This window comes from Mobula birostris, chromosome 3 (assembly GCF_030028105.1).
Source record: "Mobula birostris isolate sMobBir1 chromosome 3, sMobBir1.hap1, whole genome shotgun sequence".
Lineage (NCBI taxonomy): Eukaryota > Metazoa > Chordata > Chondrichthyes > Myliobatiformes > Myliobatidae > Mobula > Mobula birostris.
This window is the reverse complement of record NC_092372.1, coordinates 137,302,001-137,327,066: the sequence shown is the minus strand read 5'-3', so window position 1 is coordinate 137,327,066 and position 25,066 is coordinate 137,302,001. Positions and strand designations below refer to the sequence as shown.

Sequence of the window (25,066 nt, the reverse complement as noted above, 5' to 3'; positions counted from 1 at the left end):
CAGAAGTCCCTTAACAACTACGACCAACATATCACCTGTGGAACCAGAGTGCTAATATACTTACCACTGTCACATCACCATCAAGAACGCTTATCGTGATATCCCATGCCTGCATTTTGGAAAGTCCAGTCACTTGGTTGTAATGCTACTCCTGGCATATAGGTACAGTCTAAAGACTGCAACATCAGTGGTGAGGACCAAGGAGGTATGGTCAAGAGAGGCAGAGGAACACTTACAGGACTGCTTTGAGTCAGTTGGCAGGACATTATTCAGGGATTCATCTTCAAATCTGAATGAATATGCCACAGTTCTCACCGACTTCATCAAGATATGTAAGCCTGAGACATACCAGCCATACCGAAACAAAAATGGATGAAGCAGGAGATTCGTAGTCTCCTGGATAAGAGTTAGATCTGTGACATTCAAGACTGGTGATCCAGAACTATACAAGAGGTCCATGGAAGAATGAAAGAGCAATTCAATTAGATTTAGAGATGAAATTGGATGCACATCAGCTCTGGCAGGGTTTGTAGGCCAATACTTCCTACAAGGCAAAACTTAACATCATGAATGGCTGTGATGCTTCACCCCCAGATGAGCTCAATGACTTTTACGCACCCTTTGAAAGAAAGAATAAAAGTACACCTGTGCGAATCCCTGCAGTATCTGGTGACACTGTAACCTCTGTCTCAGAGGGTGATGTCAGATCATCTTTCATAAGGGCGAACTCTCTCAAGCCATTAGTCCCTGATTGTGTACCTGGTAGGACACTAAAATTTATACCAACCAGCTGGCAGGAGTGTTCAAGGACATCTTCAATCTCTTAGTGTTGCAGCTGAAGATTCAAAATGGCGACAATCATACCTGTGCCCAAAGAGAACAGGTTGAGATATCAATGATTATCACGCAGTTGCACACACATCTACTGTGATGAAGTGCTTTGAGAGGTTGCTCACGGCCAGAACCATCCCCTGACTAAGCAAGGACCCGAATTTGCAACATTTTGCCTATTAACACAATAGGTCAACCATTGATGCAATCTCGCTGGCTCTCCACTCAGCCTTGGCTCACTGGACAACAGTAATATGTACATCAGGCTGTTGTTTATTGATTACAGCTCAGGATTCAACATCATACTCTCATTATTATTCAGGAAGCTCCAAAACCTGGGTGTCTGTACCTCCCTCTGCAACTGCATCCTTGACTTCCTCATTGGGAGACCACAGTCAATGCACATTTCCTCCTCACTAACTATCAAGGATATCTGCTTAGCCCACTGCTCTACTCTCTCTACACGCATGACTGTGCAGCTTAACACAGCTCAAAAGCCAGCTTTTATTGGTCATTTCTCAGATGGTGATGAGGATGCACACAGGAGTGAGATAGATGAGCTAATTGAGTGTTGTCACAACAACAACCTTGCACTAAATGTCAATAAAACCAAAGAAATGATTGTGGACTTCAGGAAGGGGAAGTCAAGGGAACACACACCTGACCTCATTGAGGGATCAGCAGTGGAAAGAGTGAGCAGTTTAGAGTTCCTGGGTGTCAGCATCTCTGAGGATCTATTTTGGCCCCAACGTTATGATGCAATTACCATTGACATAATGAAAATCTAATGTGTGCAGGGGAACAAAAGTATTACAACAGCATCAGGAGAATCTCTGCTTTGTGATCAGTAGACACTTTATCACAACTCTTTAAAAATTTGATGCCGTGCCTCTTCTTAAACTTCTACAACTGGCCTGCTAAATATTCACAATTAACAACTTTCAGTCCGTCGTGATAAATCTTTGTTTCATGATCGGCATACCGATGCATACATAGGCATACATATGTTCACTATGACGCTGACAAATCCATTCTTTCAATACACATATCGAGATCTTAATTTTTCACTTTATGCAGTGTTTTACCATTTTTCATTAAATTCTGTTCATTACATATTTGAGGTCACTTCTCAGAACCGTCTGGTGCGCATTCCTTCCCAGTGCTTTATGGAATTTTCCATTTGTGACATCATGTCAGCACTCAAAATACTTTTGGATAAGGGGTGCTCAGCCTGTACTTCTAAACATGGGTATTTAATTTTGGTTGAGCGGTTCAGAATTTCCAGCATTTTTTGTTTGTATTTCAAATTTTCTAGCATTTTTATATATTTTTGATAGCCTTATTAAATAAGGCTGCTCTTTGCATCTCAAAAAGAAGCAAAGCCTGAAGGATGTACAAATTCAGCAAGGATATTTTACACTGTAACGCGCAAAAAATGCTGCAGGAACTCAGCAGGTCAGGCAGTATCTATGGAAATGAATAAATAGTCCATGTTTCAGGCTGAAACCCTTCTTCAGCACTGAAAAAGAAGGGGGAAGATGCCAGAATAAAAAGGTGGGGGGAGGGGAAGGAGGCCAGCTAGAAGGTGATAGATGAAGCCAAGTGGGTGGGAAAAGTTGATGGCTAGATAAGAAGGTATCTGACAGGAGAGGAGAGTGGACCTGACACTGTACATCTCAACCACAGTTCATTGGTATCTGTACCTGTTAAGGTGACAATGTCAGCAGTGTGCATACAGAACATGCCCTCTATTCCACAAATCCTGAGTAAGTCCCTTATTCCCATCTCAACAAAAGAAGGAACTTATAACTTTCCTAGGATTGTGGTCCTTCCTATGACTTATTAAGCCACTGACTGCATTCAGAGCACGACAAAACGAATTCTACCATAGATTGCGACTGGAAGGGGTTCCTCAACCTGGATGCCTAGCTCATGCACAATTATATCAATGCAACAAAGAATTTAATGCCAGTAACCTGCCAGAATGCATGATTGTCTTCTTCCTGTGGCATTCAGTAACATCAGTGGCATCTGAGCAACCCCAATAAATGAAAGGGAAGGTACTGGACTTCTCCACCTCCTCCTTCCTCTTCCTTTCCACAAACATGAACAGGGTTAGTCAGCACAAATATGTAACAGCATTTAATAGACAAGAGAGTAGGACATACCTTTGATAATTTGGACTGCAAGTTGAAAGCAATCCATGCACCAGTATTATTTCAAGCACAGATAATCCTAGAACCATCTGGACTTTCTTTTAAATAAATTATTTAATTCATTGATAGGCTTCTGCCAAACCAATGCATTCTGTGCAGAAGCTTACGAATTAAAAAAAAACATCCATTTAGCATTCTTTTCATTTCTGAGAGGAAATTGCTTAAAAGTAAACGTCATGTTTAAATCTAGAGAAGATTAGGTGTTCTATTTCTATACCCAGACAAGATTTTTTCACATTATGGGGACCTTTTTGGAACTACTTTCACTGTTTTCAATTTGGCCAGCAATGATGATGGCTATTATATGTTTGAATTTATGACCATATGTCAGAGACCTTTTTTTTCTCTTCTTTTAATCAAACAGTTTTTTTTCTTTCTTTTTTTTTCTATTTCATTATGGGGTTTTGTTTTTGCTTTAGATTAGAATAAAATATACCTTTTCAATATTATGGTTAATTTACGATACATAGCTATGGGGAAATTCAATCTTGTTTCTGTTTCCATAATACCATAGTGCATTTTGTATTCGTCTATGAAAGTAATTAATAAAAATATTGAAAAAGAAAAGGTAAAACATCAGGATTCTGTGAAATAAGAAGCAAAAACCCCCATGCATCACCCTTGCAGCTCTTTACGTTACTCACAAGATTGAAATTTGACAAGGAAGACTCAAACCCCAGAAAGCAACGTAAACAGCAGTGCCATGAAGCACTAGGAAAATCGTACGTTTTCAAAATGGCTCATCTATCAACAGCACTGATTGCTTTAGTTTGGAAGCAATAGATCGGTTTTCAAAAAAAAAACGTTTGAGCACATTATTTTCATCTTAAATCCATTAAGTGTGGTATATATACAATATTATTAAATTTTGAACACTAAAGACTACATGATTACAAAGTAGCTCCCTCCCTCGCATGTAAAATTAAACTGATCCCTTGAACAAGTAAAGATATCAAATACATCTGAACGTTAAAAATGAAACTTTATGACAAACCTTCCCATAAACGAAGTAATTGATTGACCTGTAGGGGAACAGGAAAACAAGTTACATTGCACATGATTTCTCATTTCTGTTCGTAAAATTCATGAGAGACAAATGAAATTTATACAGCTGATTCTGGGAAGGCAAAAACAACTTGAAGAAATCATGCAACACACATCAAAGTTGCTGGTAAATGCAGCAGGCCAGGCAGCATCCCTATTGGAAGAGTTTCAGTTGACGTTTCAGGCCGAAACCCTTCGTCAGGACTAACTGAAGGAAGAGTTAGTAAGAGATTTGAAAGTGAGAGGGGGGAGGGGGAGATCCAAAATGATAGAAGGGGGAGGGATGGAGTCAAGAGTTGGACAGGTGATTGGCAAATGGGATATGAGAGGATTCTCCCCGGATCTCCTGTAGCCTCCAACCTGATGGCATGAACATCGACTTCTCTAACTTCCGCTAGTGCCCCACCTCCCCCTAGTACCCCATCCGTTATTTATTTTTATACATACATTCTTTCTGTCACTCTCCTTTTTCTCCCTCTGTCCCTCTGACTATACCCCTTGCCCATCCTCTGTTTTCCCTCACCCCCCATCTTTCTCCCCGGATCTCCTGTATCCCATGATCCTCTCATATCCCCTTTGCCAATCACCTGTCCAACTCTTGGCTCCATCCCTCCCCCTCCTGTCTTCTCCTATCATTTTGGATCTCCCCCTCCCCCTCTCACTTTCAAATCTCTTACTAACTCTTCCTTCAGTTAGTCCTGACGAAGGGTCTCAGCCTGAAACGTTGACTGCACCTCTTCCTAGAGATGCTGCCTGGCCTGCTGCGTTCACCAGCAACTTTGATGTGTGTTGCTTGAATTTCCAGCATCTGCAGAATTCCTGTTGTTACGTTTTTTTTGAAGAGATCATAATGTGACAATGACTCTGCCATATTTCTTACATTTTAACATTCTACATATTAAAACCAGAATCAGGCAACACATTTGTATGGGCACTTAAAAAAATATCAATGATAGAAACTTGTCTTAAGATTCTTTGAACATATACTTATTTACATACTGGGCACCACAGTAATGTGGTGATTAGTTTGATACTGCTACAACTCGGGGCATTGGAGCTCGGACTTTATAGATAGAAATTCATTGAAATCTACAGCACATTACAGGCCCATTGGCCCACAATGTTGTGCCGACCATGTAACCTACTCCAGGAACTGCCTAGAATTACCCTACTGTATAGGTCTCTATTTTTCTAAGTAAATATTTTCTGAGCACGAAGGCAGTCCTCCCACCACAAATTATGCGGTCGAATATCCCACATCTGAGGATATCGCAGGCACCAGCTCACCCGAAGTGCAATGGGATAGCCTCGTCCTAGAACCTCGGCCCTCCTGATCACCGATGGTTCCCTGCCAGGTAAGTAGATCTTCATTCTCCTGTCTCTTTTCCGGTAACTGATGTAGCTTTCAAGTCCAATTCATACTGATTCTGAGTCATTCCTGATTCTTTTTCTATTCTTTAATCTCATTGAGTAAGGATGCCTTTCTTATCTTTAATGGCAGTATCATCCGTAATGCTATTATACTGTTGCTGCAGACTGCGCTCCAATCACTTTACAAGGTAAAAGAAATGCAGGCAAAAGTTGCAGGAAATAATCCGCGGAGATTTCCACCAAATTCAAGCCTAATATTTGTTCGTATTATTATTAACAAAAATCAGTGAATTTTAAGAGTTCACTTACTTCAATATTGGCAGAAGATAAAGTGCTATTATTGATTATTATAGTGTAAATTTGTTGCCAACAGCATCTCCATCAATCAAGTTTGACTAGATGAGTTGAGTCTTCACAATAATTGGCTTGTTCTTTCATGAGTTTCCGTATGGTTTGTATTTTTCTGTGTTGAAAGCTTGTCTCTAAAGCCTAAAGACATATTTTATGAAAATATACTGATTGGCATGATGAGAGCTAAATGGTTCCTATTTACATGTAGTGGCATGTTCCAAATATTTTAAACTGGTGCAAGTAGTGCATAATTTTGTAGAGTTGTCTTCTAATCATAGCTTCAGACTCAAATTCAGATAATCACAGAATATACAGCAAATTATATGAGGGTGAACTTTAGAAAGATTTTAACTATTAAAATACAGTGACAGAGCTGCACACACACAAAATGCCAGACTCCCAACCTGGGGTCCATGTACCACTTGCTTAATGGTATTGCTCCATGGAATTAAAAAGATTGGTAACCCTTGTACTAGAGGAATTCTGCTGAGTTTTTCCAGCATTTTATGGGTGTTGTCTTGAATTTCCAGAATCTGCAGAATCTCTTGTGTCTATGAAGCACAGTGCCAGGGCCTAACTTGCCCTCGAGCCAGAAGATCAGGGCCTTAGTTGAAAGATTCTGCTTCATACGAAATGTAGAGCTGTACCATATCTGCCCTTTCAGGTAGTTAAAATATCTTACATTGCACTATTTGAAGAGTGCTAGTCTCAGATGTACTATGTTTAGCATACAACCTGCAAAACTAAATCCATTATCTTGTCATTGATTCCATTCCCTTTGCAGGATTGTATTATGATAGTTCCAGCACTACAACCATAACCATATCTTAACTAAAAGTGCATAAAAGACCAAAACAAGATTTTGGGAAATCCTAAAGGCACAATATAATTCTATCTTCATCTTTTAAAGCAAATTGTCAAAGATAGTTCTTTGAGCTCCTGCTGCAGTTTTAGTCTTTGGTTCAAATTAGGGGAATCCAGGAAGGGAAACCTCAGCAGAATTTTGTCTGTTGTGTATGCAGTAAAAATACAGAACATATAGAGTTTGGAGACTGTCATTACATCATAGTGATAGAGCATAGAAATAGGCCCTTCGCCCACCATATCTTTGTACCTTATTGCACATCTACACTGATCCCATTTATCACTCTGGAATCACGCTAAATATAAAAAGCATTTCTACAGTCTTCCATGCCTTCTCTAGGTAAGAGACTGTCTAAATGCTACTTAACCATACCAATTACTTTGTTTTCATCAAACCCTCCGGCAACAAGCTCCATATATCAAGCATTCCATGTAAAAGCTTACCTGTCAGATCTCCTTTAAAACTCCTTCCTTTCATCTTATGCATATCCCTTTTTTTAAAAAAATAACCCCTTGCTTCAATGCCCCTTGTTCAATTCACAATTTTAAAGTTTTTAAGTTTGTAGTTTGACTTGTGGAATGGTAAAAACTCTGCTTAAACTGCACAGTCTTGAAGACAGTGCACAGTGGAGATTCAACACATTTCAGGAAAGGAAGACAGCTCATTGTAAAAATGCTGCAAGAAATGAGAGGTCCATACAAACCAAACCAAGTTTGTGATTGGGCTGGAGAAATGGAATTGCTACAAGGCTAGCATGGAGACAACTTGACACAAACATTCCACTATCAGTCAATGGTAAGCTAAGACAGGAACTAACAAGAGAATGAATACAATTTCTAATTTAAGCTAAAGCTAGTGGCAGTAATGGTGCTGGTGAGGTTACAGGACTGTTGTTAAGGTGCATATTGTCCTCAAAGGAAGGAAATCTGTCACATTAACCAGGCTGATGTGTACACGAATACAGTCTCACAGTAATGTTGTTGATTCTTGAAACAGACCCGCAGGCCTCTCAGCTGAAAAAAGCTGTCTTATTTCACAGCTTACTTCATGCTCAATCACAGGAGGCAACATCAAGTTCAGGGTCAAACTCAGATATGTATAATTGAGACACAAGAAATATTTCCCATCCAGCCCCAAGGTTTTATGACAACCATAAGCAGAGTATTTGGAGCTGATTTTTAAAAATATAATTAATATTAATTTTTAAACAACTTAATGTTTATAGACGATGATACCATAAGTGATAGGAGCAGAATTAGGCCATTTGGCCTATCAAGTCTAATCCGCAATTTCATCATGGCTGATCCATTTTCACTCTCAACCCCATTCTTCTGCCTTCTCCCCAAAATCTTTCACACCCTGACTAACCTTGAACGCATCAACCTCTATATTACATACAGTCAATGATCTGGCCTTCACACCCACCTGTGGCCATGAATTCCACAGATTCACAACACTCTAGCTAAAGTAATCCCTCCTCATCTCCATTCTAAATGGACATCCATTTTGAAGCTGTGTCCTCTGTCTGAGACCCTCCCACGAATGGAACCATCCTTTCCATATCCACTCTGTCTATGCCTTTCAACATTCGATTGCTATCCATGAGATTCCCCCTCATTCTTATAAATAGGCCCAGGGCCATCAAATGCTCCTCACATGATAACCTCTTCACTCCTGGAATCATTCCCAGGAACCTCCTCTGAACAATCTCCAATGACAGCACATCCTTTCTTAGATAAGAGGCCCAAAACTACTCACAATACTGTAAGTGAAGTCTCACCAGTGTCTTATAAGCCTCAGCATTCCATCCTTGTTTAATATTCTAGTCCTCTTGAGTGAATTTGCCTTCCTCACCACTGACTCAACCTGCAAGTTGACCCTCAGGGAACCCTGAACAAGAACTCCCAAGGACCTTTGCACATCGCATTTTTGAATTATGTGCCCATTTAGAAAATATTCTATAATTTTGTTCCTTCTCCCAAATTGCATGACCATACACTTTCTAGCACTGTACTGCATCTGCCACTTCTTTGCCCAGTCTGCTAATCTGTCTAAGTCATTCTGCAGACTCCCTGCTTCCTCGACAGAAGCTGCACCTCCAACTATCTTCATATTGCCCACAAAGTTGGCCACAAAGCCATCAATTTCAACATCCAAATCATTGACATACAACGTGAAAAGAAGTAGTCCCAACACAGACCCCTGCGGAACACCAAGAGTCACTGGCAGCCAACCTCTCTTTGCCTCCTGCTAATCTTCCAATCCACTAACCATGCTACTATCTTTCTTGTAATACCATGGTCTCTTATCTTGTTAAGCAGTCTCATGTGCAGCATCTTGTCAAAGGCCTTCTGAAATTCCAAGTATATAACATTTACCGATTCTACTCTGTCTATCCTGCTTGTTATTTCCTCAAAGAATTCCAACAGATTTCTCAGGAAAGGTTTTCCCTGAACAATACCATGCTGACTTTGGCCTATTTTATTATATGCCTTCAAATACCTCGAAACCTCATCCTTAATATTCTACTCCAATATCCTTCCCACCACTGAAGTCAGGTTCTGTCCTTTCTTAAAGAATGGAGCGACATTTGTAATTTTCCAGTCTTCCAGAACCTTGCCAGAATCTAATGATTCTTGAAAGATCATTACTAAGGCCTCCAGTGAAAAATGATGCAAAATACTTAATTAGTTCATCAGTTATTTTCTTGTCCCCCATTACTACCTCTCCATCATCATTTTCAAGTGATCTGATATCTACTCTCTTTTACTCCTTAGTATTTGAAAAAAACTTTTGATATACACTTTGATATTATTGGATAGCTGACCTTCATATTTCATCTTTTCCCCCCTAAGGGCTTTTTAGTTGCCTTCTGTTAGTTTTTAAAGCTTCCTAATCCTCTAGCTTCCTACTATTTTTTACTATAATACATAAGAATCAGAATCAGGTTTAAATCACTGGCATATGTTGTGAAATTTATTGTTATGTGGCAGAAGTACATTGCAATACATAGTAAAAACTGTAAATCATAGTAAATATATATATTAAAAGTTAAATAAGTCATGCAAAAAGAGAGAAAAAAAGTAGTAAGGATTCAATGTCCATTTAGAGATCTTATGACAGAGGGGAAGAAGCTGTTCCCGAATCACTGAGTGTGTGCCTTCAGGCTCTTATATTTCCTCTTCGATGTTAGGAATGAGAAGGGAGCATGTCCTGGGTGATAGGGGTCCTTAATGATGGATGCTGCCTTTCTGAGGCATTGCTCCTCACTTCTTGAAGATGTCAGGAATGCTGGGGAGCCTAGTGCCCATGATGGACTGGGCTAAGTTTACAACTTACTGCATCTTACTTCAATCCTGTAAAGTGGCCCTCCCGCATACCAGACGGTGATACGACCAGCTAGAATGCTCTCTACAGTACATCTGAGGAATCTGTGAGTGTCTTTGGTAACGTACAATTTCTCCTCAAACTCCTAATGAAATATAGCTGTTGATCCTTCTTTGTAACTGCATTGATATGTTCAGCCCAGGATAGATCCTCAGAGATGTTGACATCTAGGAACTTGAACCTGCTCATCATTTTCACATCTGATTCCTCTATGAGGACTGGTGTGTGTTCCTGGAGGAATGATTGGGTTAAATGCTGAGCTGTAGTCAATAAATAGCAGCCTGATATAAGTATTTGTATTAACCAAGTGATGTGCTTTTAAGCTATTTTTGACTTCCTTTGTCAGTCACATTTGTGTCATCCTGCCTTTAGAATACTATATTTCTTCTGTGGGATGTATCTATCCTGCACCTTCTGAACTGCTCGCAGAAACTCTAGCCATTGCTGTTCTGCCATTATCCCTGCTGGTGACCCCTTTCAATCAACTTTGGCCACCTCCTCTCTCATGCCTCTATAATTCCCTTTGCTCCACTGTAGTACTGATTCATCTAACTTTAGCTCCTCCAAAGTGAATGCTATCATATTACGATTACCCCTCCAAAGGGTTCCAATACCTTAAGCTCCTGAATCAAATCTGGGTCATTACACAACATCATATCCAGAATAGCCTTTCCAATCGTGGGCCCAATAACAAGCTGCTTCAAAAAGCCATCTCATAGGCATTACACAACTTCTCTCTCATGAGATCCAGCAGCAAACTGATTTTCCCAATCTACCTGCATGTGGAAATACCCCACGACTATTGTAACATGACTATCATAACATTGCCCTTTTGACATGTGTTTTCTATCTCCCATTGTAATTTGTAGCCCATATTCTGGCTACCGTTCGGAAGCCTATATATAACTCCCATCAGAGTATTTTTACACCAGCAGTTTCTTTATTCTTGACCTCCTCTGTCTACCTGCCTGTCTTTTCGAAACAATGTGGATCTTTGGACATTAGAAAGGGTAAGACGAGGGAACACGAACAAATTCTCATAGAGGGATAAAAATTGGAGAGAGTGAGTAATATCAAGTTCCTGGGTGTCAATATCTCTGAGGACCTAACCTGGATGCAACATATTGCTGCAGCTATGAAGAAGGCAAGACAGTGGCAACATTTCATTAGGAGTTTGAAAGGATTTGGTTTGTCAATTAAAACACTCGAAAACTTCTACAGATGTAGCACGGAGAGCATTCCGACTGACTGCATCACCATCTGGTGTGGGGGGCTACTGCACAAGACCAAAGTAAGTTGCAGAAACTTGTAAAATTAGTCAGCTGCTTCTGGAGTACCAGCCTCCATGGTATCCAAGACCCCTTCAAGGAGCAGTGCCTTTGGAAGGCAGTGTCCATCATTAAGGATCCTCACCATCTAGAACATTCCCTCTTCTCATTGTTGCCATCAGGAATGAGGTACAATAGCCTAAAGGCACACACACAGTAATTCAGGAACAGCTTCTTCCCCTCTGCCATCCAATTCCTAAATGGAGATTGAACCCATGAAACCTACCTCACTATATTTTTTATTTCTGTTTTTTTTTTTGCACTTACTTATTTTAACTTAATTATTTAATAGAGATATGTATATTTACTGCAATTCAGTAGTTTTTCCTCTATATTTGTTTGTCATGTATTTCATAAAGTTAACAAATTTCATGCATGACATTAAACCTGACTCTGATTAAGCTCCCGACTATGATCTTCTTTCAGCCATGGCTTAGTGATGCCCACAACGTCATATCTACCACTCTCTAATTGCACTACAAGATTATCTACCTTATAGCATGCATTCAAATTTAACACTTTCAGTCCTGTATTGATCACCCTCTTTGAATTTTCCTCCTGTTACACTTCAAATCAACCACTAACTGCAATTTTGCCTATCATCTGCCTGTCCTTCCTGACAGTCTGACTGCACACTCCATCTACTTGTAGACTATCTACGCCCATCCTCAGCCCTATCACTCCGGTTCCCATCCTCCTGAGAAATTAGCTTACACCCTCCCCCAAAAAGCTCTAGTAAACCTACCTGCAAGAATCAGGTTCAGGTGAAACCAGTCCCTTTTGTACAGGTCATACCTTGCCCAGAATAGAGCTCAATGATTCAGAAATCTGAAACCCTGCCCCCTGCACCAGTTCCTCAGCCACGTATTCATCTGACAAATCATCCTATTCTTACCCTCACGACCATCTGGCATAGACAGCAATGCAGAGATTACAATCCTGGAAGTCCTGCTTTCCAGCTTTCTACCTAAATCCCTGGACCTTCTCCTTTTTCATACATATGTTATTGATGCCAATATATACCAATACTTCTGGCTACTCACCTTCCTCCTTTAGAATGCTGTGAGACCTGATCTGAGACATCCCTGACCCTGACATCTGGGAGGCAACATACCACCTGGATGTCTCTTTCACATCCACAGAATCTCGTGTCTAACTATTGAATCCCCTATCACTATTGCAGTCTTCCTCTCCCTCCTTCCCTTCTGAGCCACGGTGCCAGAGACCCAGTTGATGCGGTTCCTCCTTGATAGGTTGTCCAGCCAACAGTATCCAAAGTGGCCAGAGGTACTTATCTGTGGCTGCCCATTTCCCTAACCTTTCCTGACAGTCATCCAGGTACCTGCCTCCAGCAACTTAGGGGATACTACCTCCCTGTAGCTCCTATCTATCACCTCCTCAGTTTCCCATATAAACTGAAGATATTTATGTATTGCACTGTACTGCTGCAGCAAAACAACAAATTTCATGACATATGTCAGTAATAATAAACCTGATTCTGATTAAGTGAAGGATGAGTAATACTATCACACTGTTTTTCAGCCATGTCAACATCCTATAATATCAGCAGCAGTGAAGCAGAAAGAAAGGAGTAAAATTATTTTCCTGTTCTGGTAATCATCTTCCATCACATATAAAACAGAAAATATACAATATTGTACAGTATAACTCCCAGGATAATAAGAAACAAATCAAACTATAAAACATGTACTTGGCTGGCTACTTTTGCAGCTGCATTTTCTGAAAGTTAATGATTTGTATTGTGGTTATTTCTATAACACACAACAAAATAGCATGCAATTATAAAACTAAAATCCTCAAATTCACAGTGAGCATTAGCAAGAAACAATGCAACTAAGTAAAAGACTAGAATCTTTTGCAAAACAGGACAGTTCTGTAATCTGTGATTCTTTACTTCCTGAATAGAGAATGTAAAATCCTTTTTATTTTGGTTTTCACTCTCCTTTGTCTGATTACTTTGAAATAGATTTTCTAGGCACTTTAGGCCACACTCTAGTATGGTTGTAATGAATATTAGACACAATAGAAGAAAATATGGGGATTAAACAATGAGGGATGTGTATTTCAGCAGCCTACGGTCTCAAAGAAAGACTTCAGTGACCAAAAAATTTCAGTTTTGCTGAATAAGCGAAAGATGCTAAGGAGATTGCATAATATTTTTAAATTTCAGTTCAGAGATATCAGCGCAGTAAGCAATGGTAGTATAACAAAAACAGAGATTGAAGACTATATGAAGAAACAATAGGACAAATTATGTACCCATAAAGAGCAACTGTACTAAAATGATGCAACAGGAATTAATGTAGTCAAAGGATGGAAGATATTTGGTCCATTAAGACTGTGTCAGTTTCTTGTGGTACAATCCTATTAATGCCAATTCCTTGTTCTTTACAGCTATTACTGTCAATGATTCTCCTTCCACTATTTATCTTGTTCCTTTTCAAAGGCACAAAGCAATAATTCAATCTTGCGTAGTAATTTTTCCAGCCTTACTATGTAGAGATCACTGTCCTACAGCAAAAGTACAAGTAGCAGCGGATGCCCCAGAGATCAGATTGAGAATCAGGACAGGAGTTTAAGTGCAGGAGATTCAGGGCAGGAGTTTCAGGACAGCAGTTTCTCGCGAAGGCCATTGTTCTTATTCTGTTTCTCGCTGTAGCAATCCAAAATTAATCTTACTGCCTCGCACTCCCTCAACATTACAAAATCTTTGTTTCCAATCTGTATTTAAAATTATTCAACAAACTTCTCAGCAATTATCCTGTGCAAGCCATTCCATGCTGTAAAACTTGTCTACATTTAGGAATTTCTTGCCACCTTGCCCCTTACTCTTCCATGCAATTAAACAGCAATGAGCAGTCAAGACTAGGATGAATATGGAAGCAATTGAGCCTCATTTCGTGAGCGAGATTTTTAAACTTTTTTAAACATTGCAATTGCCTTCCTATAACATAATTCTTAACAATGGCTTCAATCAACATCCTTTAAATAGCTTATTTAATCAAGCTGAAAATCGGAGTGATATTAATAGTAACACAGAATCAAACAATGCCTTGTGATATGCTGCAGTAATATGTTCATAGATAGGGACAGCTAGAAGAGGAAAAAAGAAAAATATTCCGATTCGTGGGATGTGACAACTGGCCCAAATTTTGGTGAATAGACACATAACCATATATGCTTAAGTACATCAATATCACATATTTATAGAATCTAGAACCCTTATATCAAGTAAGGCTTTGGCTATATGGAACCTTGGTCCCTATCTATGATTATTTCAGTACTGGTCAATGCACCTGATAAATGAAATATTGTTCTTTGGATAGCAACTTGGTGCCATCCTGATTTAGACCAGCAGTCCCCAACCACCGGGCTGCAAAGTATGAGTTACCAGGCTGCGAAGAAACCTTTCCTCATTCCCTGTCACGCCCACTGTTGAGCCATTACGCAAGCGAAGTCATTACTCGCGCATCCTCCATGTCAGCGCGAGAAGGAGATCAACTCCTCGAGCTTGCAAATGACGGCGGGCTGAAAAGTATGTTGACATAACATCTCTGCCAGCATTCTGGATCAAAGTCAAGGCTAAATATCCTGAGATAGCCACGAAAGCACTGAAAACGTTGCTTCAATTTTCAACATATCTCTGCAAAGCGAGGTTTTCTGCAATGAATGCAATGAAAACTAAATTGCGGAATAGACTGGACATAAGGAACCCCCTTCGAGTATCGCTGTCTTCCCTCACCGTCTTGTTGCAAGGAAACAAGCCCGGGGCTCCCACTGATTCAGCGATATTGGTGTGTTGTAATGATTTCATATGTTCATACGGGGAAAATATGTGCCGTGTGTTTAATATCCAACCATTACTTAAAATGTTACGACGCTATTGACTTATAAGTGACATACTCTATAACCGTATAACAATGACAGCACAGAAACAGGCCACCTCTGCTCTGCTAGTCCGTGCCGAATGCTACACTCACCTAGTCCCACCGACCTGTACTCAGCTCATAACCCTCCATTCCTTTCCTGTCCATATAGCTATCCAATTCTTCTTCAAATGATAATATCGAACCTGTCTTTACCACTTCTACTGGAAGTTCGTTCAACACTTATTTCAAGCTCCCCTGTCCTCCCCTGATAATTGACTTATCACTATATTCATGCGAGGAAAATGTGCACTGTGTGTTTAATATTAAGTTCGTTAGATAGACCTTTTTAGAAACAAATTTGAGTGTATTACCCACTTATCACCTATATTCCGGTCATGATTAACACCCGCCCCCACAACAGAATCGGCAAAAACCATTTGTGGAAGGAAAAAAATCGGCACATACGCGCATGTATTTCTAGGGGTAGACCCAATGTACTTGACTGCTACTCTTGTCCGTAGGCAACTCTAGCACCACCCCCCACCACCGGTCTGCAAGAATATTGTCAATATTAAACCGGTCCGCAGTGCAAATGCTACCAGGACAATGGGCTAAATTAAATGGAGGAATTCTGTAGACACGTATCACAACAGAATATTGAGGAAGGTTCATTCAATCAAGATACTCAAAGCATTAAAAAAAGAGGTTCAACAGGGAAGATGGAGAAACAATTTCCATTTAAGGCCATTTGAAAGTGAATTGAGAACAGAAGTGTATAAACGTCTATTTCTAAGGTTGTGTATATTGAATCATCTGCTGTTTTCAAGCCAAAACCTGGAGATTATATTTAGGTAAGGATATCAACCAAATGGTGCAGAAACAGAGCAATTATGCTCCAAATTCAATGTTAAAATTGTTCTAAGTGGGTGCTATGTTCCTTTATTCTACACACACATTTCTAAATTCTTTACTGCTGTTGATTAGCAGGGATAATAAGTCTCAGGTGCATGAGAACATTATGAGCTCCAAGATCCACTCTTAATAAAACTTGGAAATATTGAGAGTGAGTTTTTGATGAGCTAGGTCAAAGATCTGATACTCGCAGTATCAGAGTACCTTCAACACACAGACTGCAGCTGTTCAAGATGTTCTGTCATCACATTCACTAGAGTAAATAATTTCCCTTTCAAGAACACACCCAACCATTCTTAATGTCCATACTTTCCTGCAGTTCTGCAAAATGGTCCCCAAACACCATTTCTCCAACTTTATTATGAGTTGCTATTGCATCTGCTTTCACTGCTCTTTTTGTCAGGGCTTTCAAGATCATAATATGTTGAACCCTGATGATCCTCCAGCCTGTGTCTTGCAGTTGGTGTCCTTCCTGGCCCACAGCCACACACTAATTTTACACCCTCAAAAGTCCCAAGGGCCTGTCCTATTTTTCCATGAGATAACAAGTGACATAAAGCCCAAAGAACATATGTTGACTCTAATTACAGGTCGTGCAGGTTTTGCACTCAGAAAACCTTTTTCTTCATTTCCCAATTGGTCTGATGATTTAAACATCTCATGATTAAGGGTTTTAACACCTAAGCACCTATTAAATGAAGGTGAGCAATCCTATTGCTATGAATGTGGTCACACTAGAAGTGTCAAGCTGCAGCCAGTGTAAAGCTGACAAGCCAAATGTAAATTTCATCCAGCCACTCAACTCAGATTTGTCAGAACGTCCAGTCACCCAAGACCAGAACAAGACACATATGGCCGTCAGCTTATTCAGCAATGCCTATATGTGGAAAATGTGCTGGAGGAACTCAGTAGGTCAAGCTGCATCTGTGGGGGGATGGGAATGTTGACATGGCAGGTCAAGACCCTGCATCAGTTTCTCATGGCAGAAGGACCTCAACCTGGAACATCAGCAGTTCCTTTCTCCTCCAGAAATGCTGCTTCACTCACTGAGTTCCTCCTGCTGATTCTTTCTTGCTCCAGGTACCAGCACCTGCAGTTTCTGGTGTCTCACCCAAATGAGCAAGTCCAGAATATGTTGCCATGCACACCATAGCCACTGCAGTTCATGTACCAATTGCCATATGCTGGTCTCTTGTGGTTACTGGTCCTTACACCATGAGAAAATGTTTCCCCATAATTAGCCTTTCAAAATTGTACATAAGCTTAAATACCTCCAACTAACTGTCCCCTAATCTGTTATCTGTAGAGAACTGGCCAGTCTCCAACCTTACTCTGTCACCCATCGATCATTTTTTTTTTCCCTCTCTGCTCATGCTAAGACTTTGATTTTCTTCTTAAAATGGGATGCCCAGTACAGGCCTCTATAAACCATCTGGGATTTGACAAATATTTTCTGAAGTTTAGTATAATTTACATTCATCATATTCTAAGACTGAAGTTTATCTCATAAAATTAGGTTTCAATGATGTACTGTATACATATTTTGATAATATATATTCTTTGAACTTTGCTAAGATTTAATTAGATGATAGAAACAATTCAGTGAGATTGTGATTGTTAGAGTAATTTTTGGGTTTAGGTCATTAACACTTAGTAAATGGCTTCAGCCACCAGTCTTCTGTTCCTTGACAATGCATTTCCTAAAAGCTGTGAATACCGGAATACCAGTCCAGACACTGCTGGGCTGAATGTAAACCAGAAGGTGTGAGGTTTGCATGCAATTTCAAAGACAGCATTATCTATACTTTGTAAATACCGATTGTCCTTCATGTTTAGCACGTAAAATACCAAATAAGTATATTGTGGATTCAGTTTGGAACAACGGATTCCTGAATACCAGTCCAGATGCTGCTGCTGCCGGTGGGATGAATGTAATCAGAAGGTGTGTAGTTTTGTATGTAGCTTCAAAAGAAAGCATTGTCTAAACTTTGTAAATATGAATTGTCCTTTGTGTTTAGCAAATAAATATCAAGCCCCACACTGGGCCAGCAGACCTTTCTACCAAAAGGGTCTCAAAAGTCTGCTGTACCTTGTTTTGTCGAATAAAGAAGCTGCTTTGTATCTCCCAGTAGCTCTCTCTCTTTCCGGTGGTTTCATTCATGCAACAACAGTGATACTGATGGTGGTGCAGTTTTGAGATACATGTCTATGTCTAGCACTGACCATCTGAATTAAATCTTAAACTTTCTGCCAATAATCTCCTCTTACATTTGATACATTGGTTTCTTCTGCATACTTTTTCCCTTGTTGCCTTCCTCGCCTCCCAACTTCATGCATAGCCTGAGGACACTTCTTACCACCATGGGCTCAGCACCCCTTGGAGAGCTCTTGAATGCTTTTCCATGGATCCTGACCAGCCATATGTTGTCATCTCTCAGCTACTGCGTTCCTCCTCCTTTTCAGCGTGTGAAAGTTAAATATCTAACTCCAGGAGAACGCCTCCAAATCAAACCCTGAATGCCCTGTCTCTCTGTATTCATGCCCTTGGAAATCATGGTAGTTGGTAACAAACTCCAAATATGTATGGCAAAATGGCCTTTAAGTTGATACCTTTTTGATGTAGTAACTATAAACAATTTATTTTAAAGTGCTGCCCTCTTAGTAAGAAAGTCACTCTCTGTCGAAAGAGTTAACCATTCGACACAACTGGGGCTGCACTGGATCCAATAATATTAAGAAATAGTGCTGCAAACAGCACACGGTATTTTGCATACTTCTCCATTTTGGCTTCATTCACCAAAGTCATAGACCCTTCAAATGCTGGGCACAATGATACTGATCTGTTCAATGAATGGCAATAAGAGAACTTACAGTCAAAAAGACTCTAGGATCCCATGTGGACATACCTGCTATGGCTCCATGTTTAGCACCACTGAATTTTTAGAAACATATGATTAGTTTTATTTAAATATTTTGGACCCAGTTTATTTTGAGCCTGTAATACACCCATAACTGCCACTCTTCCCCTCCCCTATCCCAACCTCTTATCAGTTATGTCCAAAGCAAATATGACTTAAAACTCAGATGGTCTTAGGCTTTCTTGTCCTTTGTCTTTATTTTAAGGATATTTTTTTAGCTCTATAATCATAGGGGTAGCTTTCTAACAATCCTTTAAGTACTGATTTATGCCACCTGTGTGGTTGAAACAATAGCATTCTGAAAATGAGTTAGCCAGAGACTGGCAGCTTGTCTTATTTTACTTATCTCCTGTCAACGACACTTAATGTATATAGCAACAACATCAACTTTCCTTTCACTGTGTGGTAAGAATAAGTCAAATGGCAGCTGGCATCTGTACAGATAGGAGTTTTTTTAAAAAAACACCAAAATAGAGGGGAGTAATGTGACATTTGTTCCTTTTTACACCCACAAGGAAAGAACCCTTGCAGTTTTTGGATCTGTTATCAGACTCCTTGGGGAACAGTGAAAGCAAGTTTAGAGAGATGTGCGCCAAATGCAGGCTAATGGGACAAGCTCAAGAATGCACCTTGGTCAGCATGGACAAATTGGACCAAAGGCCTGTTTCAATGTTGTATTACTCTGTGACTCCACAAGTTAAGAATACATACAGTATCTGTGATTTTATATAAAGAGATATGCTATCCTGATCATGACTAGTTTTGCAGACAGAGTTTTGCACAAACTGAAATCTGAGTTTCATCACATGTTGAGTTTTACTGTCATAAGGTGCAAATTTTAATTTTTTTTAACATCCCAGACCCCTGAGGTCATCTGTTTGATAGACTTAGTTTTAGCTTGGTTGAGAATGCTCTAAAACCATGTCCAAGATCAAATCCTCAGTGCGGAGCCTGTGATTGATACTGGGATCAAAGATTCAGGGGCTGGGAATCTGCTGCTCCCCACCGGACTCCATTATGTACATGGGGGAGGGTTGCCATTGATGGGTGAGGACAGTCCAGTGCAAGCAAAGAGGATGAGCATGTGGCCCGGGCAGCAAATCTCTTTTTTACTGTGAGAGGTGTTAACATCTGTAAACAAAAGACTTCCAAATATCTGGAAATCCACTTCTTTTCTACTAACACGATAAGTAGAAACATCATATTGATATCACTAAGAAGATGAAATCTACCATGGAACCAATGAGGCCTCTGCAGACCAAAATTTTTCAGTACTTAGAGGCATAAAACTAATCAAAATTATTGGCTTCTGTATCCAATCTTTTGGCTGGGAAGTTGTGGTGAAATGTCCAGAGTAAAGATAATTCAAAGATCTTCCAGTGAACCATGCCACATATGAGTGAAGTGACTAAAGCCAGATTGGATAGGGGGTGTAAAGAACAGTTCATGATTAAGCAAAACATAGCGTTTATCCATTTTTTTCTTCAGCCTGAATAGGCCAACAAGGTAATGCTTGGAATCAGAAAGACTGCAAGAAAATGGTTACCACAAGATGGCACGAGAAATTCTGCAGATGCTGGAAATTCAAGCAACACACAAAGTTGCTGGTGAACGCAGCAGGCCAGTCAGCATCTCTAGGAAGAGGTACAGTCGACGTTTCAGGCCGAGACCCTTCGTCAGGACTAAATGAAGGAAGAGCTAGTAATTAGTAATCTTAATTCCACATCCCATTCTGATATGTCTATCCACGGCCTCCTCTACTGTAAAGATGAAGCCACACTCAGGTTGGAGGAACAACACCTTATATTCCGTCTGGGTAGCCTCCAACCTGATGGCATGAACATTGACTTCTCTAACTTCCGCTAATGCCCCACCTCCCACTCGTACCCCATTTATTATGTATACACATTCTCTCAAGCTGAACCTGACATGAGGAGTCATTATGGCTCTGTCTATCCAAATGCTAGTAGATCTCTCAGAATTTCCTCTAGTAACTTCAGCAAGAATAAGGAATCAAATATTTCAATATCTGTAAACTTCAGGCATACTGAGATAGTGATAACAGTTAAATAAATGTAAATCTTTACTTCCATTCTTACCCAGCATTGATATTTAAACTTTCCAGCAGGATTCACTTGTGAATAATTGCAAATCAAGCTCCAACTACCTCTTCTAATTTTCCTTGACCTATCTTTGAAGACAACTGTGGTAATTTGAATGCAATATTTGCTCAGATTCATCAATTCCACCAAGATTGGGATTGAATATGTTAAATTGATGTATTTTAAAATACAAGGTGGATTTAAAGTGATGGAACTGTTAACAGACAAGACTTACAGGGATCACAAATACCAGCTGGAGAGAAGGCTATGTTTCGGTGCTGTGGCTTCTTTGTATTAAAGAAGAATTGAATCAATTCTGCTCCTATTCCCAAGTATCAATCAAAACCAGCAAATAACTAACTCACTCTAGAAAACAAGTAAAACTGCATATGCAGGGATCTGAAACAAAAATAGAAATGTTGGGAATGCTCAGATAGTCAAGCAGCATCTGTAGAAAGAGAAACTAATCAATATTTCAGGTTAGCCACTGAAGGGGTTCTCCTTTCACAGACACTGCTTGAGTTCTAGCATTTCTAAGTATGTTTCACATTCACTCCAGGTTCTACTATGATACAAATTTTTAAAAAAGCAATTTTCTGTATTTTGATGATCGATAACTGCAATAAACTTAATTACATAGTTAAAAAGTATTATCAAAAAAATTCATTTTACTTCCAAGTGCGTTTATTCTTTAAATGAGTGCCTGAAGACAACACTAAAATGCACTTTACCATTGTTTCCATGATCATCAACAACAGTTATCTTAAAATGGGCTCCAACAATAACTTGTGACTCCTGATGCAACTAAATAAAAAAGAAATTTACACAACAAACTAGCCAATGTTTCTTAGAAATTGAGAAAGAAACCCAGTTTTAAATTCAATTCTTCCTGAAATAGTTGCACATTCCTGTCATGAGATCTACTAATTGGATATCACCTGTGTTGTTGAAGCTGAATTTTTATAACTATAGTTCAGGATTTTCTCTCAAGGGTAAATCAGCAGTTTGAAAATTCATTGAGATTTACAATGGAGATTCAAAGCATTAATTAGTACCAGTAGGTAATTAACTCATTAAGTTTAATCTAAGCTTTATGCAATTATTAGATAAATGTTTTGCAACATACATAGCTTCAGGTGTTCATTGTATTTGCACAGTAGAACAGTCAAACAGAGCATTTTTGATTCTTACTCCTACATCAAAGGTTTTTCTTAATATCTCAGGTTGGCAATGCTACTGGCAGCCAAATTGGCAGAGCTACAATTTTGTCGACTTCAATGGGGTAATTCTTCAACTTCTTAGCCTTCTCTTGCAAATACAGTGCATTTTTGAAGCTGAGTCAGTACAGGTGAAATTGTTTTGCTGTGAAGATCTTCCTTAGGATGTGTTTCTGTGCAATTGGTTTCCATATCACATGATTAAGGTTAAATTTGATTGTTTACTGCTCATTCTGTTTATTATGCACATTTGCCTTAATCTCACGCTTTTCACCAAAGGAGGAGAATTCAGATTAAGCTAAGCAATATATTTCAATGGTTGGTGTATAGAGTTATGGTTTTTCTGTTAAAATTCCTGGGACTTGCCACAGGTATGACTAGCCATGACTTTGCAAAAGTGTAAAAATTATAATTTAAAAAAAAATAACAGGATGACATTTATGTCAGACCTTTCACAATCACAGAGCACTTCAATGTATTTCCTTAAACCATGCTGTAGAAAATGTAGCAGCAATGTGAGTATTACACGCACCCACAAAACCCACAAACAGCAATGTAATGAAGATGAAGAAATCCTCTTATGATTTTGATTGAGAGATATAAATTTAGCAAGATACAAGCATACAAATAAGTGAATTAGGAGAACTAGGTGAACTTAACAGCATCTCAGCTCCAAATTCAAAACTCCTAGCTGTAGCCTTTCAAACCCACTGCTTATTACCTAATTCCGCCTTAACAATACTAGACTGTTTCCACCAAAAATGATGAAGAGAGTTCCAAAGAGTCACAACCTAGAGAGTAAAAGGTTTTCCTCATTAGGTTCATGTAATAGTTTTTTCTAATCCAGTGATGCTAGTTCTAGATTCTCCTTTGAGAGAATACATCCACCCTTTCAAGATCCCTCATGTTCTTCTATGTTTCAGTCAAGCTCCTTCTCACTTTTCTGAACCCCAGTGGATGGATACAAGCCTTGCTTATCCAACCTGTTCTCAGAAGACATTCTGCCCATTTTAGATACTAGGAGAAGAAACTTTCTCTGAGCGGTTTCCAATATATTAACAATCTTCCTTAGTTAAGTATCTCAGGTGTGATTGCACCAGCACCAGCAAAATATCCCTACCTTTGTGTTCGATTCTCCTTGTAATAAACAACAACATTCATGGCACTTCCCAGTTTCCCTAATGAGCTCACTGTATACTTATCCTTTTGCAAATTCAAGGCAGCCTATAGCTCTGCAATTTCTTATCATTTTTATAAGATGCTTGCTTTTTTATTTTTCCTATTAAAATGGACAATTTAATTTTTTCCAACATTATTCTCCATTTCCCAATTCTTCATTAAATTATATACACAGACTTATTTCCCTTAGTGGCCTTCTTAAGTCCCCTTCAAACTTCTTTCACTACTAATGTCTTCAGCAAATTTAGCAACAAATCTTTGGTGCCTTCATTCAAGTTATATGAATAAATTCTAAAAATGTAATTGCAGCACCAGCACTAATCCCTATGACAAACCATTTGTTTTAATTGTGCAGTTTAGGAAGACACATTTATGCTTAAACTAGGATTCCTGTTAACCAACCAATCTTACACCTATGCCAGTATGTTACCTCTTTCACCATGAGTTTTTTTGTTATTTTCCAGTGAGCATGATGTAGCATCTTATCAAATCTGTTTGGAAGTACAATACATTCAATGATTACCATTAAAATTCCATTATATTGGTCAAACTTGATTTTCCTTCCATGAAGTCATGTTGACTTTGGCTGATTACCTTGAATCTAATTATTTTTGCTCTTACAGATGTATTGGGAAGTTAATGGTACATAATGAACTATGACAGATGGTTTCCTAATATAATCCCTGACTTTTCCTTTTACATATTTAAATATACTGTACATGTACTCTCAAAATCTAATTTAAAGAATGATTTTTAAATGTCCTGAAGAATATCATACACCTCTAATAGCTCCAGCTTATGCAGTACCAGCTTATTCCAATTATATGGCGCTTTTAAGGACTCACCAGAGCTTTTAGGTTTGCTGATTGTGAACATCTGATGAGTAGGGATACAGTGAGTTGGCAAACAACAGAAATAATGCTTTTTTTTAATATATATACCTGAAGATATGGTTTCACACTTCCCATGAAACATGTTGATCCCTGCATTCCCTTACGATAAATCCTGCTGTGTGCTGAAAACTCCAGACGAGGGATATGGGGTGAGAAATTTGCCTTATGGTCTCCAGCATTTAACAGGTGCAAGAACACAGGCTGCCAGATGTATTTACTTCCAAAATTTTGGGTCTGTTGGATTCAAGACATTTTCCTTCATAAGTATTCTTAACAATGTAAAAGTTAATGGCAAGCCAATGTAATCATACTTTGATTCAAGTTTCAGAGTAACTGTTTAAATTTAAAATTGACATATATTGAAAATACACAAGCTGTTGTGCAAAAAGACAACTGAATTGGCAGAGATTTTGATGAATGGGTCCTTCTTAACACATAGTATTTAGGATTCTCCACTGCTTCGTGCTTACTCAATACAGGGTCAAGTTTGCTGGTTAAGAGTGTCCTGGACCCAAATAGCCCAATCCCTTATCTGAACAAAACAAACAGATTTGTCAGAAAA

The 25,066-nt window shown here is 39.2% G+C and overlaps 1 protein-coding gene and 1 non-coding gene across 8 annotated transcripts in view; both read right to left on the bottom strand.

Annotated features, from left to right (window-relative positions):
* The window catches only part of crppa (CDP-L-ribitol pyrophosphorylase A), a 312,877-nt gene that overhangs the window by 147,691 nt on the left and 140,120 nt on the right, over positions 1-25,066 (bottom strand). For 3 of the 7 annotated variants that reach the window (XM_072251968.1, XM_072251972.1, XM_072251971.1), the window contains 2 exons: positions 24,553-24,738; positions 5,823-5,951 (listed from right to left, as the gene is read on the bottom strand). The exons of 3 other annotated variants lie outside the window; for them this stretch is intronic. In XM_072251968.1, the coding sequence (XP_072108069.1) occupies positions 5,844-5,951; positions 24,553-24,738 (294 nt within the window). In that variant the 3' untranslated portion in view covers positions 5,823-5,843. Of the gene's footprint in view, positions 1-5,822; positions 5,952-24,552; positions 24,739-25,066 lie in introns of those variants that run through there. One more of the 7 variants, XM_072251970.1, reaches the window with a different exon arrangement.
* On the bottom strand, positions 5,298-5,454 carry LOC140195747 (U1 spliceosomal RNA). The gene has a single exon (XR_011885536.1). It is a non-coding gene; the product is annotated as a U1 spliceosomal RNA (small nuclear RNA).